Source organism: Apus apus, chromosome 11 (genome assembly GCF_020740795.1).
Source record: "Apus apus isolate bApuApu2 chromosome 11, bApuApu2.pri.cur, whole genome shotgun sequence".
Classification (NCBI taxonomy): domain Eukaryota; kingdom Metazoa; phylum Chordata; class Aves; order Apodiformes; family Apodidae; genus Apus; species Apus apus.
Window position 1 is genome coordinate 17,443,560 of NC_067292.1, and position 25,256 is coordinate 17,468,815.

The window sequence follows — 25,256 nt, forward strand, 5'->3', positions numbered from 1 at the left end:
TTTTGTAGCCCTTCTGGAAGCTAATTATGCAAATCCAGTTTGCGATAGGCATGGCTATTTGTTTCTGACTTTTCTTTTTGGTGCTTTTAGGTTTATACCAGTCACTGCCATACTTGCAGTAAAGTGCTCAGTATTTTCTTGTGTGAAGTAAGTGTATGTTAACCAGTGTCAGAGACGAGAAAGGATGTGGGTGAATAGAATAAAGTCTTTCAGTTGGAAGGGACCCACAATGATTATCAAATACAACTGCCACGTCTTTGGTGCCTGAAGGCCTGTGACCTTTTGCTTGCTACACAATTTGTTTTGCTCTTGAACATTATTTTATAGGAAGCAGAGTATTTAACTTCCAAACTGTGAAACCTCTGCGGTTCTGTATGTGTAGTTCATATATGATTTAAATTAAAGATTTTAAGATAGTACATATCTTCAAGTCATTAATCTATTAGTGTATGTCATTAATCTATTACTAATACTGTACCATATCTGTTGCTAGGAAACTAAGCTTCTGACAAATTTGGCATCATCTGTTGTGAGTACATTTAATCAGCTTATTTCCAAATGTGAGCAAATAAAATGAGTGGAGCATCATGCTTTGCTTTCAAAGTCCATTGACTTTAAGGAACCAAATTATGTAATGAAATTAGGTTGTTTTCAGCTTTTTTTTAATGCAAAATGCTCTAAATAGCTGATACTTGACATTTTAATCTGCTTTCTTGTGAATATGTTCCAGCTAATCCATGTCACCTGGAACAATTTCTTTTACCTTCGTAAAGAATTGCAAGATAATGCTGATAATTTTCACAGGGGAGGAATCAATAACTTGGCAGAATGTTTACCAAGGAGAAAAGTGGCACGTTGAACTTTAATTGTCCAAATTATGGGAAATTTTGTATTGCATTTTCAGAAGACTGTCTGCCTTTACATTTCTAATTCAGTAGGTTAGGGTAATTACTGTACCCATCTACAAAGGCTTTTAAACAAATAGCTGCTACTTTGCATCTGACTCTAAATAAGTGATCATCATTGCTTAAATTTTCCACCCTTTCCATAGGTCAAATTGTACATCATAAAATAATGTTTACACTGACAATTTGCTACAATGGGTTCTTACTGTTATGCGAATTGGTTAGGGTTCTTCGTGAGGCTTCACTTGGATAATGCTTATGGGTCAAAACCACATAAGCCTTTTAGAGATGCTGGGCATGTAATGAGGATCTGTCAGGGATAATTGCTTTGGTTTGTGTTTTTTTACTGTTGTACTTTAGCTTTCTGATCTAAAATTACTTTTTTCCTTTTAAAACAAACTTGGTTTGTGTATTGTGTTCCTGATTCATATCGGCTTCCACAATTTTCTGAGTGTTTTAAATTATATATTTTGGTAGTAAATTCCGTAAGAAGTGTTCTGTTTTTCTCTTTTGCTGGGTCACTGGTGAAGGTGATCTACGTGATGTTCACCTCGATAGCCGCACAGTGTGATGTACTGAGGGACTGTTGAGCTCACAGCTGCTTGTTACTTCTTCTTGCATATAGAACAGTGCTGTCTGTCCTCTGTCTTTTACCACAGTGGGAATCAGTTCTGGATGTGACCTATGAAATGGGTAGTTTATTCTAAAATCATCTACAGCAGACTCTATAGCACGCAAAACAAATTTGAGGTGGGGGTAGCTATTGAGAATTTGCCTGCACCAGAAGTGTCTTTTTGCCATATTTTGAAGGGTTTATGGATAGAATAATGCAATTCCTCTATTGTAAGCAAGATTCTTACTGTGGTTGATTATGCAGTAGCAGAGGAGTGGAAGCATTGTGTAATCCATATGGACAACTCGGGAGTATTAAAACTAAAGAAAGCTGCAAGATCAAAAAAATAATGAAATGTTAAATAAAACCTAGTTTATTTAAATGGCTTTATGCTTCTAGTCACTGAGAAGCAAACAGCAACCTCCTATGTGAGGTCTAATGGAGCCCTGTGAAAGAGAGGCTGAATGTCAGCTCTGTTTAAAGTGATTGCAGAGTTTCAAGTGAGGACTGAAGAGCTGCAGTGGAAGAAAAAGTAAACTAATTGAGCTAAAGTAAACTAATTTTTAACTACTTTGAAAATTCTGAAAAAGGAATGTGTCCTCAAAAAGCCTGTCTTCTGAGTTCTTGTGGAGGAAACTATAACCTACAAGAGAGGATTTAACTGTGCAATGTCAGAGATGATGTGACAAAAATAAATTAACAAAGGATTGTCTAAATGAGTGTGTTTCCTGGCCTGTAATTCTGTGGCTGTCACCCAGTTGTTCTGTGTGGCCAATTCATGAACTACTTGAACAGCAGGTATAACATCAGAGTTCTTTGTGTTCCCTAAGACCAGTGAAAACCATGCTTTTTCTGTGTTTTGTTACCCAACCCATTCTTACTGCCTTTCACTTTTCTGTTTTTATTTTTGTCTGAAATTCTTCCCTATTTTGTATATCACTAGGCTGTATCCCAGCTCCAATTGCCTACTGTTGTTTGGTGACAAAAACCTGCAAATAAATCTAGATGGCAGAAGCTAAGTCTCACCTTGTGTAAATCATGTAGTGGGCTGTTAGAGGAAAAACACTGATCTTTGGATGGGAGTCTAATCTATGCAATGCAGTAGTTAATGTGAAAAACATAAAAAATGGCACACTGGATGATAGTCTGCTTTTTTGTATCATATGTTAACTAAAACGTGGAAAAGTAGTAATTTTTTTCCAAAGTAAAACCAGTTTATGGGTTTTTTCTATAGGTTATGTGGGAAAAACTTCTTTCTATCCTGGAAATGCTTGTCCAAAAACTGTCAATAGCATAATTTGACAGTGGGAGTTGGTATTTCAGGAACAGCACATTATTTTCAGGAGTGTTAGAAACACTGGTGATGGATAGTGTCCTGTGATGCCTAGGTGGATGTCACTGGCAATTCTGCACTGTGTGAAATTGCACTATTGGTTTCACACTATTTAGCTATGACTTGATCTCCTTTTTCGGGTAGCATGGACTGGGTTAGGGCTCACTTCAAAATATCCCTGAAATTAGTATTTAAAACACTTCCTGTTTACAAGCAGTGAGTGAGTGCTTAAGAAGAGTGTGAGATTTCAGAAACTGAAATCCAAGCCCTTAAACCTTCAGGTATGTTTTGTTTGTCGTGTAAATGTATGGTATCCTGCCCAGTAATGCACTGATATTTGCAGGTGTTCGCTTTAGCCCTTTGCAGGACCCTTTTGTCTTTGTGATGACCTTTAAACAGTTTTAAAAATTGGACTCATGCGACTATCTAATAGTTTATTAAAGTTTGTTCCTTTTATGTCTCACAATTTTTTCAGAATTTCAAAGGTTTGTACTATTTTAAAGTCAGTCTACTGGATAAGTTTATTTAGCAAAAGAGGAAGGAGGATGCTTTTTTTGATGTGCATGCTTTTCCTTCTCAGTTGATAGAAAGGTACATCAAATAATCAAGTGAAAGAAAATAGTACTGCACTTCAGGAAGGGGAAGTAGATGTTGTCTTTGTTTAACATATTTAATTTTCAAATCAGACATTTAATTTTTTGTAACATTATAACCTTTGCTGAATCAGAAGGAATTTATTTTTTTAAAATTTCCATGTGCTGTTAAGACTTTCTGAGCCAGTCGCTGGGTTATTGGCTAATAAATCTGGATGGAGTTTTCTTCCATTCATTTCTCCAGTTTCTTTTAAACAGTCCATTGAAGGTTATAGGTCAGTGCTCATTGGATCTCTGCAAGACCACAAGGCATGGCTGTGGTCAGTCTGACTTTCAAATTTCCTTGAACTCTCATTTCTTGGGGGTTTATGTATGGTTTGTTTCACACTTTTCAAAATGCAACTGTTGATAAATTGCTGATAAGTTGTACCACTGGTGTTAGTCATTGTGTGTCTTTGGTTTCAAATTATGTTTCTCTTCATGACTTTGGGTCTTTTTCATCCCTTGCTTTTATTCCCAGGCCATAGTTAATAGGTGTGCTGTTCAGCTTGGCAGAACAGCCCTTTAGCTCTTAAACCAGCAGTCTTCATGGCTCTTTAGGAAAGTAGCTGCACAGCACTTGAAAGTAAAATTCTTGTGGAGACATGTCTGAAGAAAAAGATTTGGTTCTTCAGAGCTATGCACCAGTGTGTCTTTGACATTCTTGTCCAAGCTATTCCAAGCTTATCTGTGTTGTCTGGAGCAAAAATGCTTTAAAGGCGGGTGGTTGTTGTTGCTGTTTTTCTTTAATTGGAACTTCTTTAAAGAAAGCGTTTTTTTACTTTTGTGAGGTCTAGAAGTGGAGTAAAAATTAATCAGTGAAGTTCTTTTCCTTTATGGTTGTGTAGATTTCATGGTGAATCATGCCATATCTTTAGTCATACAGCCTTCCCATACCCAATTCAAGAAAACAGCTTTATCTTTCCTTTCAACTCCGTGTACTGGGGCCTTCGGTCTCCTCTTCTGCCCTCCTTACCTTGTAACTTTGGGGGTTGTTCCAAGGAATAGAGAAGTCACTGAAATGCATCCAGCTGCCATGAGACTATCAAGGAGGACATAACTAGTTACAACGTGCTTTTCATATCAAGGTATTGAAAAGCCAAGGAAATCTCCATCTGAAGTAAATACTTAGTAAGTGCTTGTAGTTCTTTACACAGCTGTTTATTTCCTTCTCTGTTCTTCATGTTGGAGCTGAGGATTTTCATATGGATACTGGTGCATTTGTTGAAGCTAGAGATGTTAATAGTCTTTTGTTCACTGAATTTATCACTGATTTTTCCCCTGACATGGCCTGTATTTCACGACTATGCCCTATTTTTATGGAAGCCTATTTATATGTAAAAGCTTTCTTTCTAATCAGCCTACTTTACCCATGCAGTAATGCCAAAAGCAGTTAATTAATTGTGCAAAGGGGAAGAAGCACTAAAGTGCTGATAGGATCCTCATCTTCAATTTGCAAGCAAAGGAAAGGCACATAAAAAAAAAAACATTAGTATTAAACCCCACTGAAAGTTTGGTTAAACATGGCAATTTCCTAATAAAGCTGGCGAGTTTTGCAGGAAAATTGCTTTAAAATACAATCAAATGGGTTCTGGCACTATCTGAAAGTCATTAGTATAAGTATTGCTTGATTGCTGAGTGTAGAACTTAGCTAATGAAATTATTTTTCTGACTTCCTCCTTCCCACAAGTTATAATTCCTTTTATTTTTTCTTTAGCTGACATTGCTTCTGGATTCAGTGATGCTATTATCTTTTTTAATAGTGGAAGGTTTTGTTCAGAAAAACAGTCTGTATCAAAATATACTATTGTCTAATAAATACCTGTTTACTGTGAAGAGTATATTTTCTGCTGGATATTTTTCTCAAGTCTTGTTACAGGTTTTTAAGTAATCACATCTTGGGGATAATTAGTATTTACATGTGAAAAGAGATGGGTAATACTTGGGTTAATGGAGAACATAGACAGAATCTTCTTGATTTGTGGTTAATTTGTGGTTGTGGATGCCTGTTTCCTGGAGGTGTTGAAGGCCAGGTTGGAAGAGGCTTTGTGTTGCCTGCTCTAGTGGAAGGTGTCTGTGCTCACAGCAGGGAGGCTGGAACCTGATGATCTTTAAGGTCCCTTCCAACCTTAACCATTCCATGATTCTATTATTCTAATTTTTTAAAAAGGCAGGGAGGAGAGGTGAAACTTCTAAATATTAGAGACTAAAAAAGTCTTATCAGAAGCTTGTGGAGTGTTGCAAGCTTTCCTTTCAATCAGAGTATGGAACAGATGACATGTGAGCCAAATATAATCTGCATGCAATCTGGAAAAATGCTAACTTCTTTTTTCCAGGTTGATGCCTCTTATTTAATGTGACCTGTTCACTGTATTCAGCAAGGAAAAGGTTCTCACAGCTACCACAAGATTCCAGGTCTAAAAGCTGCTGTCTTCAGTGGTTAAATTAATCTATGTAGTTGAATGCTACACTTTTTTTTTTAAGGATTTTCCATATGTACAGGAGTGTATGAATGTTTCTGTAATACAAAACATGACTTCTTGATGCAAAAATCCTCTCTTTAGCTTACTGTCTTTGTAGTTACTCGGTAGGAATTGTAAGCTAAGAACTGACATGCATGCATGAATTGACTGTGTGCAGCATAGTAATACGGCTAGAACTGCTTTGACGTGAAGCTCTTGTGGCTTATCCCGTAGTGACCTTCAGTCTTCAGCCTTCCAGCTTTAGTTTAACTTACGCATGCACTGACCTTTGCTATGGAAACGATATAGAAACACAAAAACAACTTGGCTGAGTTTCCTCAGCGAAGCGGTGGGTGGTGTGTCAGTGTTCTGTTACAGGGGAGGGTTTCTAGAGGTCAGGAGTGACAGTGTGCAGGAACTTACTAGTTGTCTGCAGCACACTGTTTGCTACTCCTGGGAAAGGGTTAGATCTCTTTTTAAGTAAAATTTGTAACTTTTCTTTGTAGTGTGCAGCTCTAAAATTGCACATTAATAGAGTAATTGCTGGAAGGTGTACTTGAAAATATCCCTAGTGCTCAGCCAGTAGTTTAAGTTACTGTCTTTCTGTAAGTGACCCATGACTGAATCCTGAGCAGGCTGGTATTGTAGCCATTTATTGTAATGCATCTTCATCCTGGTGGTTCTGCAGGACTTACCAGTAGATGGTGAAATGATGGTAATTTAAATACCTGTGGGCTGTGTACAGACAATATTCCTGTATTTGTATATAATCAGTATTCTTTACTGAGGTGACCTATTTGTACAAATACCACGACTTCAGTGGACTTTTGGAAGAAACAGTACCTGTTCTTTCACATTAATTATGCAGGTATTTTCATTGAAGAACAATTAGCAATTTTTTCTTTTACTGACTTAAATGTTTGGGCTGTCCAACACACAAAATTGTGCATAGAGCAGATGAAGCGGGAGGGTGTCACCCTGCTGTCAATGAAACTAAGAACAAAACTTTTGGTTTTGTCCTTTTAAAAGGAAAGTGTTTAAAATTCCAAAATGTCTTCTTTTTTTGTCTTTTTTTTTTTTTTTTAAATTGGAAGTTGCTTTGGGGTGGTAAAGTCTCCTTGAGTATTTGCAAGACAAGTGTTGCATCAATAATGGCAACTCAGGCTCCCATTACCATCTTTCTTTTGGGGCTGAGGTGACACCATTCCTAGGAAACAGAAGGTAGTTCAGATTCTGTGGTAATTTGGTCTCCAGCAGGAAGCACATGCGGTGGCCAGAAGGTTCTGCTTTGCTTAACTCTGTTCAGTTTGTATAGGGAGAGACATCCAAGGCTTGCTCTCAACAGGATTATTCCTATACTGGACTTGAGAATACTTCCATACTCTTCAGCAGACTGCTGAATGCACCTGCAGGTAAATCCTGTTGGAGTGGTCTCAGGTACTTGTCCCATTGTCCCGTGCTCAGGAATGGTAGGAGCAGGCTGTGTTTAATTATGTGAAGCTGAGCACAGAGTGTTGGTTTCACCGAAGGCTTTGAAGGATTATGTAACAGCAATGACCTGGGATGTGCAGGCATCCTCTCCACAAGCCATCGGATCATTTTTAACGTGCTCACTGGCCCCCACAGACTCTTCTCTTTGAATACTGACACTGTAAATGCCCAGTTTGACTCTTGCAGAATCCATGTCATGCCGAGAGTTGTCGGCTCACTAATTAGACAGGATTTAAGGGCAAAATGTTAATTCTAAAGCACAAAATTGTGTAAGAGAAGTTTAAGGGGGGGTGGGGTGTCCGTTGTTTGGGGTTTTTATAATCAATATATCTTAGATAATCTCTTCAGATGCCTCAGAGTTTTAGATATTGCATGAGGCTGGCTCATTAGCATCCATTGCCTGTTAAGCTTGCTGTCTTTTTAGCTGTAAATGGTGCTGTTGGAAACACAAGGACACTGTGCGACCTGCTTATTGCTTGCTTAAGACTGTGGTACGTTTCCTGTTTGTTATCAGGCCCTGAAGGACACTCTGTTAATGTGCAAGACCCAGTTATTCTTTTCTTCCGCACCTCACCCCCCCCCCCCCGTACTCACTTAATTGTCATACTTGCTTAAAAACATGTGTTGTATTTATGGCTTTTCATTGTTTTTCTTTTATGTTATCATTTCTGCAGCCTCTACTACCTTGCCAATATGATACTTTTCTGTCTAATCATATACATTCCAGTACCTTTAACAGGACCTCATCACAGACCCTTTACAGCAATTAATTTGAAACAAAGCCACAGCATAAGCAGCCAGTTGGGCTTGTTGGCTTGTTTGTTTTGAGACTGGTTTACAGTAGCATGGATTTTAACTACATATGAAAATTTCAGGTTTCTGTTCTGATATTATTCCAGAACTTTTAAAATTACGAGATGGCTTATTTGTATGTGTCAGTATTATACTATGCATGGGTTTCTTCTAAATTACGGTTAAAGGGTCTTCTGTTTCATTATGTTTTTATTTCCTGGGGGCACTGGATTGCTTGTTTGTTTGCATTTACTTTAATATATAAACTGGAAGGAGAGTGACTAAAGGTGGTACTACTGTGTGGGGTCTTGTGAGGCATTTATTGTTTCTTCTGGAGCTGCTGTAACATAGTTTTGCATTTCTGCCTTGGTATGTAGCCAAGGCAGGGCAGTGATGTGAGACAGTCAGCCAGCGCACCAGCCTATCTGGCAAGAGCATCCCACAGAAAAGGCACTTGTTAACCTGCTGATATAGAACTGAGCTCTTGGTGGGGTGGGCATTTTTTGTCAGCCTTTCCCACTGCTTTCCCCTCCCACCATATGCTTAGCAGACACCGGGGCTTCCTTATCATAGCATATCTGGGTGAGCACAGGGGGTGAACCTTTGCTCAGAGGGATGGGAGCAGTAGTGTTGGACAGCTTTGAGTAATTCAGATGTAGTCAGTGTCTCACAGACACTGGCATGGGGTATATTTTGCTTCACTAAATTAAGGTCCTGCTCTGTATAGGCTTCTGTAGAGGACATTTTCTCCACTGCCTGTTTTTTTCCACCAGCTCAGTTTTAGGAGTATTCCTCCCTGCTTCCTCCTGCCCTTCTCTTGTATCACTAGTATCTTTAACTGTTGTGGACATCCATTGTTATGGAAGGGGAAGGTACCTTTAATTGAGAATCAGTTTTGTCACAGTGACCCCATTTGGAAGTTATTCAATTTTTTGAATAGGTCTAGCTTGTAATTTATATAATTCCCAGTATCAGAGTGATCACAGTTAACAAGCGTCACATTTAGGCTCTATTCCATTGTGTCAAGATTTAATTTTAACTCTGAAGAAAATGGAAGGTGGAGTCACAATGTTGAGAACTTGGGACAAGATGTTTGCTGTAAATGCTAAACTAATACATGTCCTTAAACTTTCTTTAAACTCCTAAAATAATTCAGACTTATAGAAATTATGAAAAAATATTAATTTGGGGTTTTTTTTAATATTATGGAAAGATGAAGTCCTGCATCCAAGTTTGTTGGGTTTTTTTCTGGATTTTGGTCTGTTCATACTGAGATCTCCAGAGGGAACAAAAATATTTTATATATTTGACAGAATAAAGGTCTGCAAGTAATATATATAAAATGAAAATAAATGAAAATACAAATATAAGAAATTAGTTGGAAATATTTCAATTGTAAGACAGAAAATTGTATTTGATAAAAGCTGCCCTGGCTTTTAGAGATATCTTGGCTTTTTATGGCAGATATTTTTCCTTCATTCTAATGAAGGACTGAAGGAGTAAGGATTGTTAAACCCATGAAGAGGTCTGACATTTTGTTTAAGCATCCTTAGGTGTGTTTGTTCAGCTTGCCTGTGCATGAGTTCTCAGTCGCAGCTGGAATCAGGTGAGGAGACAGATGGGAATTCATGGAGTTGAGGCACAGAACCCAGCCTGCTTTAGCACAACCTTGTTTGTAGTCTATGTACAATGTGATGCAAACACAGTCAACATTTTATGGCAAAAGTTGAACTGGGCTGCGCTCTTAAAGGTGCAACAGCTGTGAGATGTGGTGCATCTCCCAGGAAAGGTGGCAAGATTTGAGGACAACAAAATTGGGAATTCATTGTCTACAGCCATGAAAAGCAGGACAGACTCCTTATACCAGTAATGAACTAGAGATCTCTCAGCCCAGAAAAGCAATAGACACAGTAATTCTGAACTGGTTTTTATTTTATTTTCCCTCCATTTATTAAAAAAAAGAGAAAATCTTCTCCAAGTGCAATCTCAATGCTGTGATTGTAACAAATACATTCAATCTATCAGCCTTTTGTGTCAGCTGCTCAGTTGTTGGTCAGTAACAGGTACATGCTGTGTCTCTTTCCTGAATTATTTTAGATTGTGTCAGTGTGCTGGATATGAAAAGGTGAAGAATGAGTTTCAGTTGTTTTGGGTATAACATTTAAGCTCAATGGGCAAATGGGATGAACACTCATTAAAATATGACCATACTGTTGTATGTATACTAGATGGATTAATTAATGAGTATTACATCTGGACAAAAGCATTGATGTAAAGCTGAAAGCTATGAGAATGGATCTTTAAAGTTTCAGACTTGGGTTGGAAACCAACTTCTGTTCTTGATTGAGAAAGCTCTAATAAAAGTGACAGGAATGGTAGGTGCAGTCAGGGCCATGACTTGACTACAGAAAGCAGCCATTCAGCTGCTCTATGTGACATAAAACTGACTGCCCATAGTGCAGGGAGGTGCCAGGGATCCGTAGCGCTGCGTCTGATTTCTGGGCGTGGGTGTGCTCTGTGCTTTTGTACTACTGACTGCTGGAGTTAAATTACTCTTCTAAGTAGGTTAAATTGACATGGTTTTGTTTGTTTTGTAAGTGTTGGTTCTGTAAAGAGCTTAGACAATATTGTTGTGTGACCAAATAACTCTCCCTAGAGACAAAAATATTGAAATGACAAACCACTTTCAAAGAATAACTGTCTGTCCTTCCTTCCGGTTTGAACATAAGTTGATGTCAAAGTTGATGAAATGTGAATTTTCTGCATTGCTTCTTAGAAGTTACATAACTTGCAGTGTGCATCATCTGCCAAATGCAGGAAAGAGAAGTAAACTTCCTGGATTTTTTAAGATGCATTTTATAGGTTTTGGACTTAAAATTGCAGTGGCTAAAGGAATCTTTCATATTACTGTTGGTTAAATTTGTTTCCTTACATCTTCTGGATAATATGTTACCAAGGTGCTATCATAAAACTAGCTCTTCTTTTAGAGTTCATTTCAGTTTCTTCTTTTCTGCTGTTTTAATGTGTTTTGTGTCTAGAATTACTACTGTTAGCTCAAGCAACAGGTGATGTTTTGACTACTGAGTACATTGGTGGTTAGTCTTGTATTTGAGAAAAGGGAAGATGCATGAATTACCATTTATCAAATTTTGGGGTTGATTTTTTTTTTTTTTTCCAAATAACTCAGAGTTGATTTTCTAGCTCTAAATTAAATTTTCTTTGTCCTAACGTGACACATTTGTATTTGCAAAACCTCTTAGCTTTCATAAACTCACTATTCCATTCCATAGTAGAAAAACTAATTTTCAGTATTTCTAGAAACCAGGGGCATCTTAGTAAAACTGATAATTCAGCTTTGATTAAAAACACTATCAGAAACACATCTATAATGGAGCATAGTTTGGTGCAGAAATTCTGAGCTAAAATGACTGTCTCTTTGAGAAATTCAAAACTAATAGGGGTATTTTAATAATAATTTGTTCTAGCAAATTCTATTGCTGGTATTTGGGACAGATAGCTGTACTGTTTTCTGATTCCTGAAGAGATTGAAGAGGACTTAAGTACTACGATTTGACTCTTAAGTCTTTGTACTAGTTGTATACTTATATTATGCATTTCTATTTCTAATATTTTAATATTACATCTACTTTTTCATCAGCTCCTGGGCTACAGTGAAAAGCCAGTAAACCTACAAATGTTCATCGGAACCGCAGATGATCGTTACTTAAGACCTCATGCGTTTTACCAGGTGCACCGAATCACTGGAAAAACAGTTGCAACAGCCAGCCAGGAGATAATCATTGCCAGCACAAAAGTTTTGGAAATACCACTTCTTCCGGAAAATAATATGTCAGCCAGGTACATTGCAGCATAAATTATCTGTTTAGTTGCTATGTGTCTTTTTTGTTACTGTTATTTTTCATTTGTACCAAGGTGAAAGAAAAAAACTTGGAGACTAGCATGTTTTCCACAAATACAGATCATGATTAAGAATAGACATACCTCTTTAAACATGCCACTATGAAAAAATTAATGTTCAGAGACAGGGAAGCTCATAAAATTGACAGGGAGATGGGTAAATGCTTCTGGAATTACACTTCCCCATACAATCCATACATATGTATGATTCCACGTTGTAGAATTGCCTGTGGGTTAGTGCCTGGTAGAGTTTTGTGTGATTTTACAAAAACATATTACTTTTTTTCTGTGAAAATAGTCGTACACTTGAGTTGCTTGTTTCTTAATTGTAAATGCTGATTTCAGTTCAGGTATCTTGGCAGGCCTTTTTCTTGTTTTGATTATTTTTTTATTTTTGCAGGTCTTGCCAGGTAGAATGTGCTAAGTAGTAGTATGATGGTTAGTTACAGCAACAAATAAACTGCTCTAGTCTAGCTTGGAGTGTCAGCAAACAGAGTGAAGCATGAGTATTTGTTTATGTAGCACTTTTATTTCCTATGTAGACTTCTGAAGTCAGCTCAGGTTTTCCTAGTTACAGTCTTGATGCCAGTTCCATTGAATGCTGTGAGCCCACGATGGTGTGCAAGATAACATTCCTCACAAGCTTCTGTATGTGTGTTGCTTTAATAAGTGTGTGTGTCTCATATGAGCAATCAGTAGCTCTGTGCAATGGGAGCTGGGATTCAATGGCTGCACTTTTCATCTTTTTCTAGTCCCTCCTAAGGTAGAATTAAATATACGTCACTCCTTGTAAATTATGTTGACTTAGTTTGAAGGTTAAACAATGTGCAATAATGCATAATCTCTTAGTTTCAAAAAAGCAGCAGACATTTTTGAGACAAAATGTTTCAACAGAATACTTGCTGCCATTTTTGATACTAACAGTCTTATAATCTCAGACATATATTATAGGTAAACATGGGGGAAAAATAGAATGCTCTTCATGCGTTAACAAAAGAAAGGCTGACAGAATGTACTTTGGCAAGAGTCTGATTAATTTTCTTTCATTTCTCTTCTAATCCATCCTCACCTCTCTCCAGTATTGATTGTGCTGGTATTTTGAAACTTCGCAATTCAGATATAGAGCTCCGTAAAGGAGAGACAGATATTGGAAGGAAGAACACCAGGGTGCGCCTTGTGTTTCGTGTTCACATCCCACAGCCTAGTGGAAAAGTCTTATCTCTGCAGACTGCTTCCATACCTGTTGAATGCTGTAAGATTGTTTTAACTATACATCATTTATATTCATGTTTTCTACTTGTGTCTGTAGTACTGTCATTCTGACAATTTTTATTTTCAGAATTACATATACCAAATGGGTGTAAAAAGCACTGTGTGCAAAGAGCTACATTACCAAAAAGTAATACAGCTTTATTTAAAAATAGTATTTGCCAAATGGCAGCCTGAAGGTTTGGAGGAAAAAGAATGTTTTAGATTTTAAACCAAATACGGCAGTCCCCCACAGCTAGCAGCTTCATTAGTTCCTCTCTAGGAGCAGAGGCAGCTGATACATCTCAGTGAAAATAAGTATTAATTTCAGTAAGAACTTGTACCATTTCATTTACTACAGTCTGTACCATTAGTTTTCTTTATGAAGTATTATCTCATGAAGAGCTGAACTTCTAGAGAGTTTGTTAAATGCTGGCACTGAGGAATCCAAACATGACCTCAAATAATCTGCTTTTCTCCTAGAATTCATTTTGTCTATAAAATAAGAAAGTAATTCTTGGACTAATATTCCTAAACTAAAAATGTCATTTCCCTAACCGTAGAGAGTGGTCATGTCTTCTTTGTATTTCTTGTCTGTAATTATATAATTTAAACATAATTTTTAAAACTAGGATAAATCATACACCAGTATTATTTATGTATGCAAACAGATGGTTGTTTTTGTTTCACCCCTGATTCTTAGACTTAGGATCATCAATGACACTGTGATTAAAATTGTGAATAATAATTTTTCCCTTTTATTTTTTTAAAGCTCAGCGATCTGCTCAAGAACTTCCACAGATTGAGAAGTACAGCATCAACAGTTGCTCAGTAAATGGAGGTCATGAAATGGTAGTGACAGGATCCAATTTTCTTCCAGAATCCAAAATAATATTTTTTGAAAAAGGACAAGGTAAATACTATCTTACTTGGTTTTTATTGAAAACAAAGCCAAAACCAGTACCTGAGCGTGGATGTAGGAATTAAGGATGTTTAGGAAAACATAAAGTAAGTCACAAGTAGTGACCTGAAAGTTCATTTTGGGTACTGATCACTATGTTGGTTGGCAGTTATTAATGAAACAGTACTTGTGATTCAGGTAGACTACTACAGGCTAACTACATTTGAATTGTGTATAGTTGAAAGATACTGTTGACAGATCATACCGTGTATTTTCTCATTATAAAAACCTAAAAAAGTGAAAATTAATAACTCATGTAAATGTAGTATTTGTCACTGATGTCATGTTACATCTGATTCAGTCATTGCATAGGAACAGACTTACTCCTAATCCAATGAAGTAAACAGTAATTAAAAAAACCCTACTTTCTTTTTCATTATAGCTTCATAATGCTTTTCTATAGAAGTTACTCCTAAGGGATGAATTTTTTAACAAGTCTCCAGATCTGGCTATGATCAGGTGTGCAGTGTATGCTTCAGCTGTGCCTCTGACAGCAGGCAGGTGTGTGTGGGGGCACAGCACTGGCAACAAGCAGTGTCACAAGTAACAGTCATCTTCTCTAAGTGTAGTAAACACTTGTGTGCTCCACAAGCCAGTCATGTATTTAATTGCCAAGAAACCAGAAATGTTATAGTCAAGTGTATTTACATGATCCTCATTCTCCAGAATCCAAAGGTCAGTGTTCTAGGCAGCACTTAGTCATGGGTGAGAACTGCACCACGCTTTACTTATGTATCAGTAAAGGGAAATATTATGTTGCAGACTTGCATTTCAGTTGAGGTGAACTATAGACTGTCTTCTTTGTGCAGTGAAATGTCTAGAAAAACTAGAAAATTTAACACTAATAAATCCTATAAAATACTATTTCTTTTTAATTCACTACCAGTGGATATAATGAGTGTTTTGCAAGTTTTTGGTTTTGCTTTGCAGTATGCACAGGTGTGCATGCACACACACTCAGGTACACACATGGTACTCAAGGATGTTTTTCAGTTACTCAGCATTCTTGCCTGGATCTGTAGCTCGTCTGGATATGTGTCTTGATCTTAAAGCTTCTTAGACTAAAATGCATGAAAGATAATTGAAAATGTAGGACTAGCTATCCTAATACATAGAGTTCCTTTTCTTCCCTGATTGTTTCTTTAAATATAGAGAGCATAAAATCTGAACAACTTACATAATTGCTGTGACTTGAGTATCTGATTTGAACTTCTGGAAGAACAGTAGCAAAAGGTATTAGGAAGTTTGCAACCAAGACCAGCTCTTCTGTATCTTTGTATTTCCGTAAATACCTATGTTAAAGAGTTGGGGCATTTTTATTAGCAAATGCAACGTCAGGGAGGTTTATGCAATACTGTATTTTGACACATGACTTGAACACCTTGAAAGCAGCCCTACTGCTAGACAGGAGGCTTCCTGATACTGTACAACACACAGTAACAGGAGACCCAAGTGCTAGACTACGGATAATGTGTTTGTGCTGGGTCAGAGCAGAAAGAGGGTCACCAATGTGATGGATGTGCTCGGTGTTTGAACTGCAGGGTCTTTTGCTTCAGGGGAGGGTGTTTATTTTAACTCTATAACCTGTGGGTATGTACATGAAGATATGGTCTATGTTATTTCTCACATGGTGACTTAATGTGCAAGTGATCAGCAAGTTTGTTTAAATAATCACAAATGTTAGTAGTAATTCAACTGCCTTTCAAAAATGTTTTTATAAAAATGGGGGGGAAATCCCTCCGTACATTTATAGTACACACTGCCTCCTTTGGAGTTAAATCTAACTCTATAATCAGCAGGTTCTGTTAAAATATAGAATCCTGGCAACGATCAGCTTGCAGACCACATCTGCAGTGTTGAAAGTCTTGAATAATCTCTGTACTTCACATTTTGTTTACAATATATCTTTGTCAGTATGTGTCATATCAGTAATATGATATATCAATATATCATATTAGAATGACCTCTTTATGACAGAAAATAAGTGCAGTTTCATATTAAGTACTTAAGTATTTTTAAGAGTAAGTATTTAAGTGGTTTGGAATATGCTTTAATTATTTGTAAATTTCTCTCAACAGATGGACGACCTCAGTGGGAGGTAGAAGGGAAGATCATTAGGGAAAAATGTCAAGGGGTGAGAAACAATTTTTATTACTTTAGAAAGCTTTTAAAATGAGGAATTAGACATCATTGCTGTTCTTCTTAAATTTAGACTTCATTTTGTAAAGTAAGCAGATCATTGGCTGATTCAGACAGACAACTGGAGACTTCTAAATTGGCTTAATACTGTAAAGCAGCCATTAAGATGATGCTTTGAAGGAACTGGAAATAGTGTGCTGCTTGTGAAAGCAAAGAAAAAAACCTGAAAATTGACAAGAGACTACTGAAGATAATTTTTCTAAGATGACAGATGATTTCCAGTGCATTAAAATTTTTAAAAGATTAATGATCCAAAATGCAGATCTTTGCTAGAGTTTTTTAAGATCTGGCAGAGAACCAAAACATCCTTTAGATGATGTGTCTATTCAGTTAAAAACATTGCCTTCAGAAGGCTCATGTTAAAACAAGTCTCAAAATAAATGTTTGCTTATAGTACTATTTTACTATGCAATATGCATAAACTTGAAGTTTACCAATTTCAAAATATCATTATGCTTTAGGTTTGTGACGTGTTAGTTTTTCTGTAATTAATAGCAGTTTCATTTGCATTTGATATGTAAAATTTTTTTTTCAACATTTATATAGGCAAACATCATACTTGAAGTTCCTCCATACCATAACAAAACCATTACAGCTGCAGTTCAGGTGCAATTTTATCTCTGCAATGGCAAAAGGAAAAAGAGCCAGTCTCAACGTTTTACTTACACACCAGGTATTAAACAAAAAATTAAAAGTTGCATTATATTTTGTTTTTTAAAGTAGACATTTGAAAGCAATTCAGACAGTCTTATACCTTTGCTAGATAGATAAAAGTAGCTATGAGTTGTTTGTAAAACTGCTTACTTAAGCTTGTCTAACTAAAAAGCTTAGAATATTAAGCTACAGTGCTGTTTCTTACAGCCAGGTATTCCCTTGTTACATTTTCTGCAGTATTCTTTGCATTCTACTTTCCTTTCAGAATGATGGTGAAATTCAGAAGCTGCTTTTCTAAATAACCCTAGTGCTGAGGATAATGAGATCATAGAACAACAGGCTTGATACATTTCCCCCCTCCTCAAATGTAAAAAAAAAAAAACCCTAACCAAACCAAAACACACCAGATTTAGGTACAAGGAAGACAAAAAATATTTTTTCCCCTCTCTGGACACATTGCAGCATGTTGAGAGAAAATAGTTTGTAACTTACCCAAAAGCAAAATCTGTACATGTTAACTGTACACATAGTTAAAACATCTTAAGCCCCTCTATTTGGTACAAGGAGGTAGTTACTACTAGATATGCTACTTACTGTCTTTTAAGAAATTCATACCTATTTAGAGTAGTCAGAATTCACAGGGTACCAGTGATGGTGCTAGACGTTTGGTATTGTTTGGAGGACCTCAAGTCAGGTATCTGATGGAATCTTTAAAGTCAGATATGGGTATTCAGATGAACTTATTAAAGCTAATGTGTATGTGGACAGAGCCAACTACCATTAGTTTACGCTATTTGAAATAAGTTTGGGTCACTTGTGCTCTAAAATGACCTACTAATTAAGCAGTGTTACCTAGGTATTTGGTACACTAAGTATGCATTACTTGTATTATCAAATTTCTGTGGTATTTTTCAACCATTCTTAAAAACCATTCTTAAAAAGATTCCTAGTTACAAGACACATCTTAAACTATTTTTTTTTTTATAAATCCATATTTCAGTCGTGGAATGAATTAATGACACTTTCTTCTAAAATAAGCAAGTTTAACTATAACTGCAGCTGTTATTGTACAAACATTTTAAAATCCATTTTATCTATAAATGTATGTTTCTTTAACAATGGATTGTATCAAGTAGGAATTGAGCTGTTAAGTGTTGGCATTTTTCTACTATTTGTATTTAAAATCAGTATGTTCTCATGAGTCTACCAGTAGCTTAAAAAACAAAGAAACACCACAAACAAAAACACACACACATACACAAAACACAACACACAAAAAAGTGTATCAATTTGTAACTGTACTATAAGAACAAATTGTTGCCATCACCAAATTTCGGGCATATGCTGAAAGAGCTACTTTAATTAAAACAACACCCACTATGCAAACTAGTTGAACCGTGGTTCCAAAGTTCAGCTATAATCTTGATAAGAGGCTAAGGGAAGTTTGAGGCCAGCTAAAAATTTCATTCATCTTTTCCTACTGCCTGATACTGAACTCTTGTCCTGCCTCTTTTCAGTGAAGCCCAGCAGCATCCCATATGCACACCTCTGATGAGCTGTACTCTTTAGATGTACTGGACCTTCTCTGACTGGGTTGCAGATGTCTTTGAAAACATACATTGCATAGGAGAGTACTTTAGAAGGGAACATAACTGCCTTTGAGTAAATGCTAGGAGAGTTCTGGCTTATAAGGGTTAATATAGCAGGCATAAAGTGAGAAAAAGAGCAGAGCAAAAGAAGGGAAATTGGAGCAAGGACATAAATGATACTATTGTGGCTGTTAAACAGCAATCCATGTTTATCACAGAAAACAAATATGTTGGAATTGTAATACAGTGTTTTACTTCTTCTAGTTATTATGAAGCAGGAGCACCGTGATGAGGTGGATTTGTCTGCCGTTCCATCTTTGGCCCTGCCTCACACAAGCAACGTCCAGGGCCTGCACGCTATCCGAACTCCATTGCCTTCACCAGAACAAGGGCATCCACATGACAACTTACTGTCTACATCACCCAGGAGCCTTGTGTGTCCAGTTCAACCACCATACACAGCAATGGTGACCTCAGCAGTAGCCCACCTGCCACATATGCAAGGTAGAAACCTCAGTCCAAGTGAAGAGTGTCATGTTTTGCCTCCTGCTGTGGTTCAGTCTTTTCAGGTAACAGCACCTCCTCCTGTGAGGCCTTCTTACCAGCCTATGCAGTCTAATGATGTATACAATGGACAGTCTGGTCTTCCTATGAACTCTGCCTCCAACCAAGGATTCGATGCTATTTCATTTCAGCAAGAAACAGCTGTACCTCATCTGATAAATCTGAGCTGCCAAGCTTTACCACCAATGCAGTTTCATTCGTCAAATACAGGTTCTGTGTCAACATCAAGTACAGCTGGGCACCCGCTGGCACACCCAGCTCATTCAGGACAGTCATCGTCTCACCTACCATCAATGGGATACCACTGCCCGAGCGCTGGGCAGGGCTCCATCCCTTCTACAATGAGTCGATCCCTTGGGCAGTCTTCTCCTCAGCTGCAGCAAGTCCCTTACCATTCTACAAATCCAGCATCTGCTTCATCCCCATCCCCAACAGCTTCCCACCCTTTGGTCCATTCACCACTGTCTGGACCTTCTTCACCCCAGCTACAATCTATGCCTTATCAATCTCCTAGCTCAGGACCTGCCTCATCTCCCCCGCCAGCTGCTGTGAGTCACTCGGGACAGCCCTCCCCTCAAGCACACAGCCCAGCACTGGGAGGTCTGAACGCAGCAGCATCCCTTGTACACCACACCATCTGTGATTCATCTCCGTTTTCACCAGATGGGGCAGCTGTTAACATTAAACCTGAACCTGAAGATCGAGAATTGAATTTTCAGACAATCGGACTACAAGACATCACACTAGATGATGGTAAGTGGATATACTATTTTAATACTGAGATATAATCTACATTAAACCACAGATGGGTGTGGTAGGTTTGCTTTGTTTTGTTTAGAACACACTCCTCTTCACAGAAGTAAATTTGTGTCCTTAAAATGGAGTTATCCTTTTGTCTAAAAACAATTACTTATTTAATTATATCGGATGTAAAGCTGTAGTTATGCAGTTCAAGTACTTTAGTCTAATTTGCTCTTAGACTTTGTTTCTATCATAGAACAGGGCCTGAGGATTAACTCTGATATATTGAAGCCTTATATACAAGGAATTAATTTGTAGCCTTTTCCAGTTGTCTTCTTGGTATGTTTCAGTGAAAATCATAATAATAGATCTAAGTTGCATAAGTGTAGTCTGGAGTCTTGGTTCTTGGAGTTGTCCCAGTTTTGAAGAGTATGCTAGTTTTTTTAAAAATACCATGTTTTGGCACTGTCTTAGTCTCTTCACAGACATTCTGTAGATACGCTGTCATCATTCAGCACCTCTGTTCACTGTAGCTGTTTGCTTTCTCCCTACCACCCTGGCTACCTTTTTGGAGACATTTTCTTGTTTAACATTAACAGAACAAGGACATTCTAGTGCTAAAAGCCAGGCTGTAAAGTTCTCTGTTTTAAATACTTAGTGTTAATTTACAAAACTTGTCTAGCCAAGTGAAAAGGAAGATATATTGGATCCTAAATGTCAGCCTATTTGAGGCATAGATGCAAAGCAATTTCAAGAACACATCTGTTAATACACCTGCGAGAACAAAAGGCCTGGCCTTAAAAGGTGTGCAAAAGGTGTTTGGTATTGATGATGGGAATCTTACTAGTATCTTTTTTTCTACAATAGCCTTAAGTGTTGTAGTGGTTGTTGTAAAAATTATCCCTAGTAATTATTTAACTGCATCAGCAATAGTGTAAAAGGTTTAAGTGTAGGCCATCTGGTAAATATCCATGTCACTCCCAGTTCCTTTCATAAATGAAGCTTTGCTATTGTTACTTCCAGTCAGTTACAAGAAAATTTAGTAAGAAATGCCTTTAAAGACAGAGCATATTAGGAAAAAAATGAGAGAAACTGGTAATATAGGTGGGCTCTCCATTAAATGGCCGTGCCAGTCATACAAAGCTCTCTTTTTAGAAATACTTTATGAATCAACTTTATTTAGAAAGGAAGATACATTCTGTCAAAGACTTCCTAGGGAAAAAAGAGCAAAGCTTTATGAAACAATGCAACAACAACAAAAAAGCATTTTCAACTTTGGTACTAGAGGAGTGATAAAGCAATCTCATGTTTCAAGAAGTTTCATGTTAGAACCTACCTTTTTCTCATCTTTCTTCACTCCATGGCCACAAAAAAGATGTAGAAATTAATAAAACACAACTAAATACTGTAATTAAGCTTTTCAGAATATAAGCAGAAGTGTTAAGCATTTATGAGCATCTTGGCAGTTTGTTTGTACTTGTTCAGAAATTAAAATTAATGCACAGTAATGAAAGCCAGTTTTTTTCCCTATATCACAAATACTCATTTGTTTTAGAAACTATTTTCCCTGCTGAACACAATGAAATTACTGAGTTGTTTTCTGTGCTGACAAAGAATCACAGGAAAACTGGAAGTGCCACACTTAAAGTGTGGCCACTTGCTAATAGTTTAGAGAAGTATAATCAAGATGCATAAAAGTCAAATGGCTATAGCTTTAATAATTTCTTTGTTTAAAGAATGCTTGCTAAAGAAGTTTAAAGAAGGTCTGAGAAATGATTGATAAACTCTACATTTATATGGAAAATGGAACATGGCTTTTTAATTGCTAAACTAGCATTGGTAGCAACAGTATATTTGCAAGCATAGATATTATCTTCATTTCAGCATAATATTTTTGCCAGTGATTACTTGGAGGGTTATTTTGGTTTTTTTCATTGCCAATCTGCAAATACAAATCAGATATTTAGACTGAAACCTGCTGTTCCAAAAATCTTGCAGGGCATAGTGACAAGAAGCAAGCTTCTCAACTCTCTCAACATGAGTAAATAATTCTGCTTAATCATCTGTAAATAAAATGTTTAGACAAATATTTTTTTTAAGATTTATCTAATATATTACTGTGCTTTAAAATATAGTTTCAAAATGTTTGTGTATAATCAAATTTTAGTTTCCCTACAAATAGAGTTAGAAGACAAATAGCAAAACAGTTAATCTACAGAACGTTACAACAATTAAAGGGGAAGAAAAGCCAGACATAATTGCATACATAAATGAATGTTGATACAGTATGTTCTCCCAGCTAATATATCAAACCTGAAAGGCTTCTAAGGGTTACCAATGAAGGTAAATAAACCTCTCAAAACACTAAGGCAACATCAGCTGAAAATTTTATAAATACTGTGTGGAGTACTGACCTCAAATATTAAGTCAATAGTCTTAAAAAAAAATAAAAATCCCTTAAAACCCCTAATAACATAAAAAAAATCTTTAAGTAATGTGCATTATTGCAAAATTAGTGTAGTATGTATTTTCTTTGCCAAGACAATAAAATTTTAAGAAATTTTAAGCGAACTTGAGCATAGTATGGAAGTGCTGCCTCATGATAAAATTAGTACTGGAATTACTAATCTGTTTAGCTTTATAGCATATGATTTAAAATTACTTTATAACAAACAAACAACAAAATACACAGACACAGCTCTCTCCCTCCCTGCCCCCAAACCACCTAAAAAAGTGGCAGTATGGGTAGTAATTACATACATTCCTTTAAGCAGGACTCCTAAAAATGAACCTTACTGCCTCTGCCTCCTCAGCTAACATTCACGAAAAAAATAATCCAAATCCACTACTTAATACGGAACTACAAAGCCAAGAGCATCTGGATTGGTCTTGATCCAGCATCTCTGGAAGGTATAACACATCTGAATTCACCATTTATAGCTTCTCTGCAAAGTCAAATATGTTGCTGACCAGAATGGAGTCTCTTGTCTTCTGAAACTTGTTTTATTCTTTTGCTCTTCACTGTTTAGAACAAGCTGGGCTCTATTCTGACTGAGTGATAAAGGTTGTTATTTAAAGGCAGAGCTTCTACCTGGGTGTCTGCATAAAGTATACCCTTCCCCATCCCTTTTTTTTTAACTTCTGAAGTTTGTATGGCTCTTTTGTTTTCTTGTTTTTCAACAGGATCCGATTGATGTCTTTAGGCTTTTCTAATCTCCACCTTGAATTTGCTCTTTTGTTTGGCTTTCCCACTTCCCATCCTTGCTTCCTATTGGAAACACTTTCTAATTCACTTGAAGAAACGCGGGATCAAAATGCATGATGACACCTAGATATGAAATTCAAATTATATTACAGAAAACATCTGAATTCTAGCACAAAGTCATTTGTATTACTACTTTAAAAGTGTTCTGAAAAAAAAAAGTACTTTTTTCCTGCTTAGGTATTTGCAGTAGTCAATCTGCACAAGCTGGTAAACTTTTGGACTGGACCTGTGTAAAAGCAGCCTCTTGCTCTTTATTTATCCCCTTCACTTTTCCTCCTCTACAGCCCCAACCCCTAGTATGTTGGGCCTTCTTTTTCCTTTAACACCTTTCAGCAAGTCTGCTCTCTGCCCTGTTTGTCAGGCTAAGTAGATTGTGGAATATTTAGGGCTGCAAATAGGTGTAAACATGGCAGCTAAAATTACAAGAAACAGGCAGTTGGTCCTTTCCTTCCTTTCCCATATCCATCATCCATACCATGCTCTGTTGTATACTCCGCAAATAAAATTTATTCCCATTTATTTTGCACTTCAAAAAAGAAGCTAGTCCAAGTTAGACTCAATCTAATTATATGATGAGTTCTTAATTTTTTTCTCCCACTCTGTTTTTAGAAAGTGCTCCTAGTGTGGTGGTTTACCTATCCCACTGTCAAGTTTTAGATATAAATCTATTCTAATACTGTTGATCAAAAATTTAATCTTGTGTTTTGCAGTTTAGGAGTGAGTTTACCTTGGATTTCATGGCTTTCTACAGTGGTGAAATTTCTAACCTGTACAACTGTATTTAAACATTTTTAAGGTATTATGTTAGGCTGTATTTAGCAAATCAGGATGACCTTCTACTAATCCTCTTATATTTTGTTACTCACTGCATCTCCATTACATAAAGCTGGAGATTAGAAAATCCAGTATGTGGATTTACTATAAATCATAACTAGAAATCCTCTAACCATTTTGTGTACATAATGCAGTAAGTCTGCTTTGTCAGACACATTCCGTCTAGATTTCTAAGCCATTTGCATTAATTCGTTCATGTTAGTAGTTCTGTGGTAACTCTCTAGTTGTAAAATTTTCTTGCTGGGAAGCTCAGAGAATTATTCTGGTCTTTGCTAGAAAATGTGTACTTCTTTACAGGTAGCTTCTTACTGTAGCTTCAGCTTAACATCTGGAGAATCACAGCAGTAACTAATAAGAAAGTATAGGAGAACGGCCTTTGTGTTTCTACATATATGCAGTATATAAGCAGTATGGAGATAGCATAAAAAACAATTTACAATTTTAATTCTTTTAAACTTATGGACTCTCAAAGTCTAGTGAGGTGGCAAGGCAGAACCTGAACTGTATTGGAAGAGAATGGGAATGTACTTTTAGAAACAGGTGTTAAGAATGAAATAGAGGAAGATAATAACACTGAGCAGTAGATTAAAAGGAAAAGGCTGGAACAGTGAGGAACAGTGAAGAGAATGTTATCCATCTGGGGTTGTCAACAGTTAAAGGATGCCATGATTGTACCTGCTAGCGGATTCATTCGCCGTGTTCATAAAATGTGTACCAAGCAAGGCATTTATTGAGAAGACCAGTTTTAGACTGCTGATAGGTTAAGAATTTAAGCTAAATCTTCAGGTATCCATGACCAGCTAAGGTATGAAACTTCCTATTTGCCACAGGACACCTTGTAACTAATTGAAAGTAAGCTCAGCTAGTTGCACCATGGAAAAAAGATTGCCATTTAAGAATCAGAAGTGGTTAGAAACTTATTCTGTGAATGCAAGTGGCATGTCTACATGATGGTGCAGATGCTCGCAATAGTAGCAGGCATGCCCTTGTGACACTGGCAAAAATATGCTTAGGCACTTTCGCACTGCTTTCCATTGCGCAGCATGTGTCCTCTG

General features: G+C 36.9%; 1 protein-coding gene across 2 annotated transcripts in view; it reads left to right on the top strand.

Annotated features, from left to right (window-relative positions):
• NFATC3 (nuclear factor of activated T cells 3) overlaps positions 1-25,256 on the top strand; it is a 72,112-nt gene that overhangs the window by 30,721 nt on the left and 16,135 nt on the right. For both annotated transcript variants that reach the window (XM_051629072.1, XM_051629073.1), the window contains exons 4-9: positions 11,887-12,086; positions 13,226-13,398; positions 14,167-14,307; positions 16,434-16,489; positions 17,101-17,227; positions 19,062-20,114. In XM_051629072.1, coding sequence (XP_051485032.1) covers positions 11,887-12,086; positions 13,226-13,398; positions 14,167-14,307; positions 16,434-16,489; positions 17,101-17,227; positions 19,062-20,114 — 1,750 coding nt within the window. The remainder of the gene's footprint in view (positions 1-11,886; positions 12,087-13,225; positions 13,399-14,166; positions 14,308-16,433; positions 16,490-17,100; positions 17,228-19,061; positions 20,115-25,256) is intronic.